Source organism: Nothobranchius furzeri, chromosome 17 (genome assembly GCF_043380555.1).
Source record: "Nothobranchius furzeri strain GRZ-AD chromosome 17, NfurGRZ-RIMD1, whole genome shotgun sequence".
Lineage (NCBI taxonomy): Eukaryota > Metazoa > Chordata > Actinopteri > Cyprinodontiformes > Nothobranchiidae > Nothobranchius > Nothobranchius furzeri.
Genome location: NC_091757.1, coordinates 55,533,526 through 55,548,953, shown reverse-complemented (window position 1 = coordinate 55,548,953; position 15,428 = coordinate 55,533,526). Strand labels below are relative to the sequence as shown.

Here is a 15,428-nt window from a genome sequence, read left to right as displayed (position 1 = left end):
CAAAATCAAAACAGTGAAAAATCTAAATACATATTATTTAAGTGTAACTAATTAAAATTGCTTAGTAAAATCTAATTATTTAGAAGTTTTTGTTATATAATGCAAAGCATTTGCTGCGAAATAGGAAATTCAGCTCAATATAAACGTTTAAAATGACATTTTGAATAGATTTAGAAGGTAAAACCAGTGATATAATGTGTACATCACAGTATTTTGTCCACGCTGACATTTTAAATAAAATATCTGAGTAATTCGTACTTATTAAATGTATTTAAACTGAAGTGGCTTTGTATTCCTCTTCTGACTGTCAGGAAAGAGAAGACTGGCTGCAGGAGATAAATATGACTCAGCACATCGAGTTCCTGCAGAAGCTGCAGCTTTGCGATCTGCTGGGTGGACGATGTTGAGGTCACTTCTCTCGTTTGCAACAAAAGGACTGAGGCAGAGAAGCCGGACGGACAAGAAGAGGAGTTTATTTGTCACATTTTGCAAACGGGACACAGACTGAGCTCACAGCCTTCAGGCAAAAATATGTACAGGTCATCGTCACACTCACACACACGCGCGCACACACACCCACATGTAGGCAGCTTCGATGGCATGACTCACTTCAAGGAGATAAAGCCAAAAGAGAAGCACTGACACAGTATTTGCTCCTTATTTTCCCGTCCTGTAGCGGCGACGAAGCAAACTGCACGTCAGGATGCATTTAACACGAGCACGAGGATTCAGCTTTAAAACAGTAAAAAATAAAACAAACATAATAAACCCACAAGCAGCTTTTTACTGCACAAGCCCTCTCCACGTTAGAGGGTTTCGCACTCTGAGCCACCAATCCGACTCCAGTTAGAGGCCGCTTTAACCGGCGATATGTGAGAATGTAAATGTTTGCAAACGCATAAAAAGCCAGAAGTTGGGTTTTTATTCGATTAAAGTCACCATGGCAACCTTCGGAAGGGGTTTTATGGACGGACACTTGGAGTTCATGTACCAAAACACACAGTCGCATAATAGGAAACGATATCCACGTTCAAATCTACTCATCAACCCACAGTTCTTTACAAAACACCCTCACATTATATCCAAAATGTTTAGCATTGAATTATAAATTAGATATACTGAGAAGTCATTTAAATAATGCTTTTATATTATTTGTGTTAATGCAACAGCAAAGGGCCTTAAAATGGAGGGAAACTAAAGGTTTGAGGGGAGAAAATCACCTCCAGCCAGAACAGACAAAACAAAGCACCAAACTGACCAAAACGCAGAGCCCAGGTTGCCACTAGCACTTGATTTCCAGGTCCGAAGGTCTCGCTGTTGCTTGAGGAAGAAGCAGTAGGTGGCGCTGCTGCACAGCTCTGATCCAGGAAGCATCACTGGTCCTTATCGTGCATCTGCTGCTGCATCTTATTCAGCATCTCTTGCATCCTCTTCAGCTGCAAATGAGAGGGAGGAGGGTTACGGCATCGATGCATCCCGAATGAGTCACGTGTTTGCAAAGAGTTAAGGATGGATGATCATTTATGGCTAAAAGTCAGAGACAGAAGTTATTTATAGAAGTGGATGAGATGAGATCTATGTGAAAGGTTAGCTATTTGGATTAAAAAAAATCAGTACAACCATCATATGCTCGTGCGCCACTTATATGTGCACATGTTTACCATACAGTGAGTCTTGTTACTTACTGAATTGGGTTTTAAATTATTTTGGAAAGCCATTTGTATATTAATTCAACATCCCTTATTTCTAACATAATTTTGTGTTGCTAGTTTGCAGCTATACCACACTACTTGGACTTTTACCTGCACTGTTTTGACACACTAGTTGAATTAAAACACTCATTAGTAAAACTTTTTTCCAACCAGTTGAAGTTAAACAAGTGAACAAAAGTGCCACACTGGTGACCCAAGCTCCAAATATTGACTAGTGGACCATTTAACAGCATGAATGTTCATTATTGAGCATCAAAAACCCTCACAAGTTAACTACTTAACACATGATCACTAAATCAATTAATAATTGTAAAAAATTACTCTATTTTTAACTTACCATGTAACCAATTTTAGTCGCACTATTCACTCTTTTTAACAGGATTAAAGCAGCAATCTGGAGTTTTCCCTCGTTTCAGGAATTGTGTACGATGTTTTTAGAAACCCATATAAGTGATAATATGGTGTAATATAATGTAGGCAATACGTCAGTTTGTTTTGCTAACCCCCTCCCATCCCGTAGAGTCCCATGCAATTTGAGCAAAATGCTCTTTAGCATTAGCCAGTAGCGTTAAACATCCGCTTACGTATGTCAGAGAGCATGTGCGTTTCTTTGAGGATGTACCTAGACTGATGCAGAGTTGCCAACATCACATATATATAATAATTTTATGAACAAGCAGTCGGGTTTGGTGGCAGGAGAATCTCGTCTCTGCTTTTTGCGGATGATGTGGTCCTCCTAGCTTCATCCAGCTCTGACCTTCAGCTCTTGCTGGGTAGGTTCGCGGCCGAGTGTGAAGCGGCTGGGATGAGGATCAGCACCTCCAAATCTGAGACCATGGTTCTCGACCGGAAAAGGGTGGCTTGCCAACTCCGGGTGGGGAGAGAGGTCCTACCTCAAGGGGAGGAGTTTAAGTACCTCGGGGTCTTGTTCACGAGTGAGGGTAGGAGGGATCGGGAGATCGACAGGCGGATTGGTTCGGCGTCTGCAGTGATGCGGATGCTGAGCCGATCTGTCGTGGTGAAGAGGGAGCTGAGCCAGAAAGCCAGGCTCTCGATTTACCGGTCGATCTATGTCCCAATCCTCACCTATGGTCATGAGCTTTGGGTAATGACCGAAAGAACGAGATCGCGGATACAAGCGGCCGAAATGAGTTTCCTCCGTAGGGTGGCCGGGCTCAGCCTTAGAGATAGGGTGAGGAGCTCGGACATTCGGGAGGGACTCGGAGTAGAACCGCTGCTCCTCCGGATCGAAAGGATTCAGTTGAGGTGGTTTGGGCATCTGGTCAGGATGCCTCCTGGACGCCTCCCTGGGGAGGTGTTTCAGGCATGTCCTGCCAGCAGGAGGCTCCCGGGTCGACCCAGGACACGTTGGAGAGGTTACATCTCCAATCTGGTCCGGGAACGCCTTGGGGTCCTGCCGGAGGAGCTGGTGGAGGTGGCCGGGGAGAGGACGGTCTGGAGCTCCCTAGTTGGGATGCTGCCCCCGCGACCCGGACCCGGATAAGTGGAGGAAGACGACGATGAATAAGCGGCATAACATGAAAATAATTCTTGTAAAACAATGTGTTTTAGTTCTGTTGCCCAGCTAGAAATGCCCGGGGGGCGTTGCTTCCAGCCGTAATCACAATAAAGGTAGAGGTGCTCATGGTGCAGTACATTTCTTTGCCTCTAGATGGTGCCCTCTCAGAAAAAAGTTTGGATTTCTACCTTAAAGACGTGGCAAACTCATTTAATCAATACATTTGCAGCGGTCTCTGGTAGGAATTGACGCCTTGCAAGCTACCCTCGAGGCAAATAAGACCCAGAATTGCTTGGATTAGCAAGGACAAGTACGCTGCTACCCTCTGTGCACCAAAACAGGATTTGGAGTCTTTTCCTGTCTAGCAGCAGTAAGGTCAAACAGTGTCAGCTATAGTTGACTACTGCTGAAACACTGTTACTGACCAACAAGTGACAGAATTTGTGTAGACTAGTAAACATGTTTAGGTTTGTGATGATCACTAGTTAACTTCTATGACACTAATTTGGTCCAGTGGTGAACTAGTGCATTAAAAAGTAAACAAGTTGGAGCCTTTGAGCAACTAGTGACACTTTAGCTTCCTGCTACAACTTTAGCTACAACTAGTTGCACAAAAGTGTAACTAGCTGTTAAAAAACGCCACTAGTACGTGTTTTCTATTTATCTAGGGCAGCAATATTTCAAAATCCCAACTTCTGCAGTCATGACAGGGATATTGAATAAATACACAAATGGCTTACCGTTTATTTTATTTTGGGGATGTTTACGGTCATAAAAACCTTACAAGTGTTTTCTTTTTCAGTTTCAAATCTTTTTAATTCAGATGATTTCATATTCTGAGATTAAATTTGTCTTACTGACTGACTTTTTCTTGTATTGTGATGTATTGCATTACGGAAAGCCACTGCACAATGTAATTCTGAACTATAAAAACACACACATAGCAGTCCAATTCAACTGATCTTATATTTCCTTGTGAAATTTTGTATTTATGTTTATCACCAATACGTTTCCCATTATGTTTCATGATCCTTCTTGTTTTGTAATGGATTAAAAAGTGACATTGCTCAACCAATTGGTAGAGCATTTCTAAAGTCCCCATCACATTGAAGCAATAAATGGACTTAGGAAAAAAGATAGTAAAACAAGAAAATTCTTAAAAATATGGAGTTTGTTTGAGGAAAAGGTGTAACATTATTACACTGCATTATTTTACCTTAATATTATTATAAGTAGTTTATTATTAACAGGGATGTGCATTTTTGAAATTCTGGCGATACGATACTTATCACGATACAGGGGAGACGATACGATATATCACGATATATTGCGATACGTTCAGTCAGACGTTACAAGCAATTTTTTAAACTAAATTTATTGTAAGAATGTTCAATAAACAGTCAAATCTGATACGTAACATGTTAAAACATGAGGTTTCTGAACCATGATGGAGGGATTTACATTTCAATGGTGGAAACAAAACCCGTCGCACACTGCTGCTAACTAGCGTGTGGCGATTGAATTGCACAAAACAAAAAGAAAATACACAAATGTTTGCATGTAAATTCTTTCAAGAATTAGATACACGGCTTTTGAATATCGATGTAATAATTGCATGAAAAAATGTCATGATATATTGCCATATCGATATTTCCGATACACGGCTTTTGAATATTGATATAGTATTGCTGGAAAAATATCACGATATATTGCCATGTCGATATTTTCTTACATCCCTAATTATTAATATTATTAATTTACATTAAAGCGCAAGTCACCCCAAATCAACATTTTTTTGCTGATAAACTATATTAATGACTGTCTGATTGTGCTGTAGACAAATGCAGTCAATAATTCGGCACTTTAGTGCATCTTAGGTAAAATTTAAATATTCTGCCTAAAACTGTCAGTATTGCACCCTCTTCAGGTAAAAACTCTGCACTGCATTTGAATTTAAATCTGCCATCGCCATTGGCTAAGAGGTACACTATGATGTTAGCTGGTACATTATGATGTCACAATGTCATGAGTGTGTATTTGTTAGCGATTCCACCCTCTCGGTCTGCTAGGCAACAGCATTTGTTGCATTTTTCAAACAGGAAGTGGGAGTTGAGTAAGAATGTGGTTGGGGGTGACTTGCTCTTTAAACTAAAGCCCTTACTGCCCCACACATGGATGTAATTTTTACTTTAGAAGTGGGGGGGGGGGGGGACACGGGGGGGGGTATCTTTACAGTATGCTCTAATGGGAAACAGGCTTCAACACCAATGGTTGTTTTCCGCTTGGTCCTAGAGCTCAACCAGTGTCAATTTAATATAGCGTGATATTGTTTTTGCATGGTAAAAAGTGCAAGGGTCAAAACTTGACTTTGGAAAAAGTGGGGGGGACATGTCCCCCCTGTCCCCCTCCAAAATTACGTCCATGGCCCCACATCAAAAAATGCTAAAGTGGAACGTTTTCATTGCTTATTTCTTGGTGAAGGAGTCAACGAGTAACGGGTTTTAAATCACTGCACACACCTTTGTTTAAATCTAAAAATCAAAAGAGTGATTGTTGCTTCGTACCTCCTCGTCTTTCATTTTGATGAGTTTCTCAGTGTCCACATCTGGAGTGGACAGAGGCAGGATGGGGATGGGACTCTCCATCCGGTTGTCCTGAGCCAGTTTACTGAGAGGAGATGAGGAGAAAGGAGAGTTGATGCTCTAAACTCCAGAGGCAAACGTTTGAAAAGGGAAACTTTCAGACTCTTCACCATCCTCTCACACACCAACCTGGTCATCTCCTGAATGCACTGCGCTCTGTAGTTTTCATAGTGGACGTCGCAGGTCACGTCTTTGAGGTCATGCATGTGCGAGCGGATCAACATGTTCCTCAGCTTCACAAAGTCACAGTGCGACTGATTCTCCACTGAGCACAGAAATAGAAACAACAGCTAATGCTGCAGCACGTTCAACGAGAGGTTATTACAGTAATGAATAAATAATTTATATTAACAAATACCTTCAACAATCCCCCAGGGGTACAGTCTTCCTCTCACTCTCTGTCCTCGCGCCTCCACCACGGTGTTACTGCCAATCACAGCGAACGGCGTGCACTCCTGCATCACACACATGAAGACAGGTTGTGTTTTTAACCCGTCTGCCCGAGGACAGCTGACCGAGCGTGCTGGTGCACATTCACCGAGGTACACACACAACGTGGATGCAACTCAAGAGGAGCGTAACAGTAACAGTTGAGACACGTAAAAAAATCACCAGCTGTTTATGTCTAAACTTGCAGCGTTTCAGCAAATATGCACAAAAATCACAACATTTTGAGAGAAAATTTGATTTTCTCAGCTTTAAAAGAGGCTTTTCTGTGAGCAGATCTCACTAAAGCTACTTATAACTAAACAAAAAAGACTCTGTGAAAAACTTGGCAGAGCCCGAGGTTTTTCTAAAGGGGTGAATTTCATAATTAAAGCCGTTTCTGTTCAGGAGATCTGAGGAGGCAATAAAAACTTCACACAGAAAGGTCCTTGCTAACAGACAAACCACTCAAGGTTCAGGTAGGGGTGCAACGATACCACTTTTTTCCAAACCGATGCGATACCGATACTTGGATCTGAGTACTTGCCGATACTGATTACCGATACAGATACTTCTGCCACACAAAAAAATGCAATGAATTGGAATACAGGTTTTATTTATTCTGTTTTCAATAGGAAAAGACTGTGAGGTAGATAAAAAGTAATATAAATGATAACAAAACTAAACTATTAGGTGAACAGAAATGACAAGTTACAGTGAAGTCACTTTCAAGCAACTGCATTGGTATCAGTTACTGGTATCTGTTAACTTTTACCGATACCGATACTGGTGCCGATACCCATACCAGTATGGGTATCGGCACCGATACTGGTATCGTATCGGTGCATCCCTAGGTTCAGGTATAAACTCTGTTCAGCTAGTCAAACTAACAATCCTCATGTTCTCAACTGAACTAACTCCATCCGATCCTGGTTTTGTGGGCCAATACCAATTTTTGCCAGTTTCAGTGTTCCTAGAGACATTGTGGAACATTTCTGGATGGGGAAAGGTGACCAGGAAAACGATGACTCGGTCGTCTCAGCCCCATTCAACGTCGGCTATGTCAGGACTTGGCTGAGTCGTCAGCATCTTGCGACTGTTTCGGCAGGGAGTGTTTTCACTGATCAGTGCCAAAAGGCACTTAAAGTTTTATCGTGCCAAAGTACACCATAGTTTAATCAATGCAGGGGAGCAGCCATGTGACGTTAAAAGCGGCGTTCTGTAGGAGACCACGGTGTTCAGGAAGGATGTCTGCTGCCGGGATTTTAGAAGCATCAATGCTGCTTTTTAAAAAATGTCCTTCCGTTCCTGTTCTCCAGCAGCTCTTCCGATTTTACTAATGCAGCGCCGACTCAGAGATTGTGGGCCGACAACCTCCCAGCCGTCTGAGAAGAAAATTTGTTTTAACGCGACCTTCCTTCCTACATGACTGAGACATTCGACTGTTCTGTGATTATTTACGTTCTACCTTTAAGAGCTACAGTTAACAGACTATATTATTTCTGCCCAATTCCTAATTAAAGAGCAAGTCACCCCCAAATCAAATTTTTTTCTGATAAACTTTATAAATGTGTATCTAATCATGCTGCAGACACGTGTAGTCAATAGTTTTGCACTTTAGTGCAACTTAGTTAAAATTTAATTTTCTGCCCAAACGGTCACTGTTGTGCCGTTGTCAGGTAAAAACTCTGCTCTGCATTTGAATTAAAATCTGCCATCGCTATTGGCTAAGAGGTACCTTAGAACATTAGCTGGTACCATATGATGTCACAATGTCGTTGTGAGTCTGTGTGTGTGTGTGTGTGTGTGTGTGTGTGTGGCTGTGTCTCAATTCAGGGTCTGCATCCTTCGTCGGTCGGTTACGTCACAGCGCCGCGACTAGGCCAGTCCCAATTCGAAGACACCTTCAACTGCAGTCGACGAATCCGGCCTTCTTTTCGCCTGCAAGAAGGATGGGTTCGGTGTATCCTTCAATGGTTTACATTTCCCAAGATGCCTTGCGGGTCGGACGGCAGAACTTTTAAAAACAATGGCGGACAGTGAAGCGGGAGCTGTCGGAGAGGATTGCGCATATAAATGTCAGTATAAACTTGAAAACTGTTAGGTTAAGGGCTTTTTGTGATACATGAACGTTATTTTAGTTTGAAATGTTACAGTAAAAGTGCTTGTATTGCGGTCTCGGCTCGTATGTTCGGCCGCTCGGTGTCGCATTTCTCTATTATCACATCTTTGCTCAGGCTCAGCTTGTCGAAAGTATTTTCTCTGAATTAGCTCTCCAACAGTCAAGGAAATGATTAAAAAGCTAAATAAAACTTCGAGCTCCATCGTTTAAAGTTCCCTCTCCCTTCTGCTCAGCGGTTCCACGGTTGCTAGGCGACGGAACGTTCGCCGAGGGAGTGGCGGGAATTCATGAAGGCTAGGCCTGTCCAAATTCACAGCCGTTAACATCCGGTCTACCCGGCCGACGGAGGACGCAGCCCACATCGGCCGAGTAGGCTGGGTCCTTCGAAGGATGCAGACCCTGAATTAAGACACAGCGTCTGTCTGTGTGTGTGTGTGTGTGTGTGTGTGTGTGTGTGTGTGTATTTGTTAGCGGCTCCGCCCTCTCGGTCTGCTAGGCAACAGCATTTGTTGCATTTTTCAAACAGGAAGTGGGAATTGAGGAAGAACCTGGTAGGGGGGTGACTTGCTCTTTAATTAGAAATGTTTTATTCCAACAGTCTAATTTCTCATGTTATTTTTTGCTGGTGTCAGTTAGCGCTTAGCATCGGTGAGAACACACACAGGGAAAACCGTTGGATTGTTTTTATAGCTGCTCGGTGAAGGTGTATTCACAAATAAAAGAATCTAATATCAGCAGATAATTTATTTGATGAAATTAGATTGTTTTACATCTCACAAAACCAGAAGTTTGTTTTTTTATGTGTTTTGTTTTCTTAACTCACCTTCAACTCTTTGTCAAGTTGTTTAAACTCCTCATCCTCATCGGAGTCACATTCAGGAAACTGGTACACTTTGATCCCAAACTTGTCTATTTCCTCTCGTACCTGACACACACACACACACACGCACACACACACACACACACACACGCACACACACACACACACACACACGCACGCACGCACACAGAGGAAAAGGTGACTAAGGTCCACTAAAATAATCTGTTAACAAATCTGTACCTGCAGCTTTTCGACTCACTCTGTCTTTAAGTTTTTTGATCTCGTTTGGTGTGAGGCAGTCGGCTTTGGCGATGAGAGGAATTATGTTCACCTTTTCATGCAGAGCCTTCATGAACTCCACGTCAACAGGACGCAGCCTGTGGACAGATATTCAGGAGAAGACAGTTATGATGCATAGTTGTGAAACTGTGTGGTCGTCGAGTGTGTGTGTGTGTGTGTGTGTGTGTGTATGTGTGTGTGTGTGTTTGTGTGTGTGTGTGTATGTGTGTGTATGTGTGAGTGAGTATGTGAACTCTATGATGCGCGCCCGCCGTGTTATGCTGGCTAAGAGGTCTGAGCGTGTGTGCTGGGGCGTATGGATCCCAAGAGGAGTCTCAGGTGTGTGTGTGTGTGTGTGTGTGTGTGTGAGAGTACTGCAAATTTCTTCTTTACCCGTGTCCAAAAGGAGGTATAAAGTAGAGGCAGCAGTGGACTCTGTTATCCTGGATGTTCTTTCTGTTCAGCCCGCTCTCGTCCCTGAAGTATTGCTCAAACTGCTGATCAATGTAGTCGGTGATCGGCTTCCAGCTAGGGGACACGCACGCACGCACGCACGCACGCACGCACACGCGCGCACACGCACGCGCACACGCACACGCACACGCACACACACACACACACACACACACACACACACACACACACAGATCAAGCTCCGAGTCTGAATTAGCAGCCATCCAACCAGTGAGGGGTTGACCTTACCACTCATTGTTGTTGACAGCGTCTCCGAACCCCGGCGTGTCCACGATGGTCAGTTTGAGCTTCACTCCTTTCTCCTCAATGTCTACAGTGTGTTTGATGATCTCCACGGTTTGGTTGATGCGTTCTGCAAAGCACCATTACAGAGAAGACATCCAGGAATCCGTTTAATCGGGTCAGTAACAGGCTCAAACGACGGCTCACCTTCAGCGTTCAGTAGCTTCCTGTCTTTGTAGAGGTCGGTGAGGAACAGGCTGTTAACCAGAGTGGATTTTCCCATCCCAGACTCCCCTGTAGCACAAACACACATGCATGCTCATATAAAAACACACACTTATGAGAGTTGATCTAAAATCATAAACAAAAGCACTCAGACAAACCCCGAAATAAATTCTCACGTACTCAATAATTATGTCAGAGATTTCTGTAAACTACTCTAAAACTCCAGGTTTTATTAGCAGGACATGGATAATAAATAGTCAACGGTGTGCTAAGTCTTCTACTTTTTTATGTTTGAATGTAAAACTCAAGCAGAAGCTGACCTGCAACCATCAGAGTGAAATCAAAACCCTTCTTCACAGACTTCCTGTGGACCTGGTTGGGCAGAGTGGCAAAGCCCACGTACTGTTTTTCCTGAGACATTAAAGAGGCAAGAGCAGTGTTAGCATTCAGACCGATCATCGTCTAATTCTGTTTTATTGACAGTGATGTCTAAAATTATTGCAGTGTTAAATAAATCTAAACATATTCTAACTGGGAAATCATTATTACTCTTATCCCAATCATTAGTACTTCCTCATATGACTGTATTGTACTGTCTGGAGGTCTGGGCTAACACTTACAAATCTCACATAAAACCCATAGTTTCACTACAGAAAAGAGCAATAAGAGTAATTACCAACTCCTATTACCACGCACCAAAATACATTTACAGACCTGGTCAAACTACAAACAGCACAAGTACTCTATAAAGTACAAAATAAAATATTTCCGGATTGTATTCAGAAGCTATTCCAGGTCAAAGAAACTCAGTAACTAAGGGGGAAGGACAATTTGTCAGAGAGAAAGTAAGAACAAATGTTAGAAGTCAGAGTTGCACAAGAGTAGGAGTCAAATTACGGAATAACTTGGAGACTAGGATCAGGACATGTAAAACTGTTAAATCATTTAAAAAAATGTACGTCAAGAAGATGATGTCATACTACCATAATGACCGTATGTGAGCTAGTGTATCTGATAGATGTGAATGAAAATGTAATGTTCTTGCACAAGTTATAGTATTTAAATCTCTGTTTTGATCATTGTCATACATTGACTTATTAAGATTATTGGTAGTTTTCTATAGTTCTGTCTTTAGTTCTGGGTATTTTTCCTCTTGCTGAATTATGGTTGTTGTTGCTCAATATATTTCAATTATTATTATCATCAGGGATGTGTATTTTTGAAATTCTGGCGATACGATACATATCACGATACAGGGGAGACGATACGATATATCATGATATATTGCGATACATTCAGTCAGACGTTACAAGCAATTTTTTTACTGAATTTATTGTAAGAATGTTCAATAAACAGTCCAAACTGATACATAACATGTTTAACATGAGGTATCTGAACCATGATGGAGGGATTTACATTTCAATGGTGGAAACAAAACCCGTTGCACACTGCTGTCAACTAGTGGGTCGCGATTGAATTGCACAAAATGAAAAGAAAATACACAAATGTTTGCATGTTTGCATTCTTTCAAGAATTAGTTACACGGCTTTTGAATATCGATGTAATAATCACAGGAAAAAATATCACGATATATTGCCATATCGATATTTCCAATACACGGCTTTTGAATATCGATATGATATTGCTGCGAAAAATATCGCGATTTATTGCCATATCGATATTTTCTTACATCCCTAATTATCATAATTATTATTTTGATCTCACTCTCATTTTTATTATTACATGACTTTTATCTTATTGTCATTTCTTTTTTTTTTTTTGAGAAGTAATGTGATGGAGTAACAAGCGTTGGCATAAAAAGCTAGGCTTCAGCCTACACCTTTTTGGTTACTATAATCGAGATTATGTATTACTGTGTTCTTTCTTTTCCTTTTGAATGACCAAAAATGTTGAATAAAAATAAATAAATAAAAACAAATATGCTGATAAATTGTCTTTTTTAATAGACGAGTGTCAGCTATCAAAAAGTGTTCACTGAATTTTTTGATTTTTTTTAAATAAAAAATAATTTTCAGATTATTAAGGGAAACTAAAGCTGATATTTACATCTAAAAAGATTTTTCTTCAAGACGTCCACATCTTAACTTGCTGTAAGAGTTAACTCTGCACACTGAAAGATGCATTTACTCCCTGTACGACACATTTTACACTTCATGTGAGCAAACTTCTGTTCTATTCCTGTTCTTTCATGCATTCAGACTAAACGTTTTAAAAATAAAACTTTAATAAACACATTGTTTCTGTACACAAAGGGAGAAACTGGTTCTTCAGCTCTAAGAGTCGCTCTGAATCAGATCTCTTGTTTCTGTAAGCTCAGGTAAGAAAAAGATTAAAGGAGCCTTTGTGTTTCTTGTCAGTACTTTTAGATTTGATGTAATCCTCTCACACACACACACACACACACATGCACACACACACAGACAGACAGACACACAAACATAAACACACGCACACACACAGTGCTTTATTCATGCATCTCTTCATACATTCAGTTTTGGTCTGAGCACAAAAGAACGTCACATGACCAGCAGCTCTGTCTGATATCAGCTCATTCTTCTTGAGAACTTTATTGTGAAATTTGTTCTCACACTTTTTGATTTTGCAGAAGGACGTTGCACACAGGCAGTTGCAACTTGTGCATTTTCCATTGCACACAACCTGTCGCAGGTTAGTTGTGATGGCATGCACTCAGACAGTGGACATGATAACGAGGAGTTAGGTGGTCTGAGCTACGGTTAGCTTAGCTTGGCTGCTGCTAAATCTTAATACTAGAAAAGAAAACACAGTTTGATCATTTAATTTATTTCAAACCAAATAGAAATAAAAATATAACTAACAGGTTACCTGTCCATTTATACACACGTGTTCTCGGAATCACATGTTCACCAAAAAGTCTGCATAACCAATTAAGTCTGACCGTTTGATTATTTCTGCTTTGCATTCCATAAATTTTGCACTAAATTATTTTATACATAAGTTCAAAGAATTTCCCCCAATAATAAAAGAACAAAAGGTTGAAAACAGAAACAGACACTAAATGATTTTTATGTGATGCAATAAAAATTCCCACAACAGACAGAAAACCTACGAGCGTGGAAAAAAGTCAGCGTTCCTCCTAAAGCAGCGGAGAGTAACCAGCGCCCCGGACTTTCCTCTCGGTGTTATGAAGAAACACAAAAAGAGCCATGAGACACCAGCCAGTCATTGTTGCTGCATCTGTCAAAACGTCATCTCCATGTGTGGAAATAAGCACACACACTCCAGCCCCGTCGAGAGCATACACACACACACACACACACACACACACACACACACACACACACACACACACACACACACACACACACACACACACACACACACACAGAAGCTACATTCAACAGACCTGAAAAGCTCTTTTTTTACTATCCAAACACACACCGAGAGTCCTCGTGTGTGGTTATAACTCGTCACGGACATTTCTGATGCCTCCCTTGCGTGACAATCACATAAACATAAAAGAATATGGAGTGATGGAAGACAAAATGCTGCAGAAATGTACCAATCAGCAATGAATCTGACATCATAACAAGTTGATTCTGAGCTGAATTACCTTCACTGAAACTCTGAAAATAGTAGTGTGAGAGAGTGAAGGTCAAACCCGCGCAGAGCTCCTTACTGTTTTTGTTGTGAATATGTAAAAATTCCTGACTTTTTCCACACTTTCCCATGTTTTTCCTCAACCTCTTTACCTTCTGTCTGGCAGTTCTCACTCGTGGGCACAGAAGCCTTTCCACCAGTTTTTCTTGCAGCATGATGGCATCCATCCTAAACCGCTCCAACAGTGATGGACCAAAATAGCCACGGGTCTCAGAGAGTTGAAAAAGTAACCCAGCAGAAAACCGAGAAGGGGAGAGAAAAAAGCAAATCCGAAGGCTTCTAGACGCTGGATAAACTCGCTTCCATAAACCGCTCTCCTCAAATCGGTCCGCCCTGCTCTCCCTGTTCCTTCATTTGTTTTTCCCAGCCCAGTCTCTTTGTTTATTTCTCTTTTCTCTACCCTACAGCGGTCCCGCTCTCCCTGTTCAGACAGGTATGAAGAAATTTTCCCTGCAGAAGGGAGAGGGAGTGAAAGAGAGGCGGCAATTTGAGGGAGGAAACAAGGGAGGGATGGAAGAGGCGAACGTCTTAAGGAGACCCATTCATTCAGTTTGCATTCCCTCCCCCGGATGAAAAATAAAACTGCTCTTGGAGAAATGAGCTCAGGAAGAAAAACGTGAAACTGTCCAGAACTTGCTTGAACTTGAGCACAACAAATGCTGTGATGTCACAAACGCTGCAAGTACAGACAAAAGCAGCGAGGTTATCAGAAAATGAACTTGTCAGCCAGCATGATCGCTCTGTGTGTTCCAACTCGTACCTAAAAGTGACAAAAAGGGTCTGTTTCACGTCAAGGTGACTGACAACCAGTGGAAAAAGTACCTTAAAGGTACTGAAATGATCACAAACAGAAACTTAGGTCAAACTAAAGTACACACATCAAAAGATAGAAGTCAATGTCAAGTTTATTTATAAAGCACATTTCCAACAATCAGAGACTGCACAAGGTGCTGCACATAGACAAGCAGTAAATAAAATGATAAAACACTGAGAGCCTTCCAGTAGACCCTAAAATTACTTAACTATAAAATCAGTTAAAAGCGAGGGTAAAAAGGTAGATTTTTAAAAGAGACTTAAACGCAGAAAGACTGTCAGCAGACCTAATCTGTAGGGGAAGGCTGTTCCAGAGCTTGGGAGCGGCCACAGAAAAGGCTCTGTCGCCTCTGGACTTCAGCCTAGACTTGGGAACCGATAAAAGATGTGGAGAGGATGATCGGAGGTTTCGTTTGGGGACACGAGCGTTTAAAAGTTCCGACAGATAAGGAGGGGCCAAATTGTGTTGTGCCTTAAAACAGATCAGTAGCATTTTAAATTGAATCCTGTAAGT

At 41.5% G+C, this 15,428-nt stretch overlaps 1 protein-coding gene across 1 annotated transcript; it reads right to left on the bottom strand.

Annotated features, from left to right (window-relative positions):
- Positions 1 to 1,231: 1,231 nt before the first annotated feature.
- septin5a (septin 5a) lies at positions 1,232 to 14,538 on the bottom strand. The gene is made up of 11 exons (XM_015973107.3): positions 14,194 to 14,538; positions 10,762 to 10,852; positions 10,424 to 10,510; positions 10,223 to 10,346; positions 9,914 to 10,048; positions 9,501 to 9,618; positions 9,245 to 9,346; positions 6,232 to 6,328; positions 6,003 to 6,138; positions 5,796 to 5,898; positions 1,232 to 1,436 (listed from the first exon to the last, which is right to left on the bottom strand). The coding sequence occupies exons 1-11, from the start codon at positions 14,266 to 14,268 to the stop codon at positions 1,374 to 1,376; spliced, it is 1,131 nt and encodes a 376-aa protein (XP_015828593.1). The 5' UTR covers positions 14,269 to 14,538; the 3' UTR covers positions 1,232 to 1,373.
- Between the last annotated feature and the right edge of the window lie 890 nt (positions 14,539 to 15,428).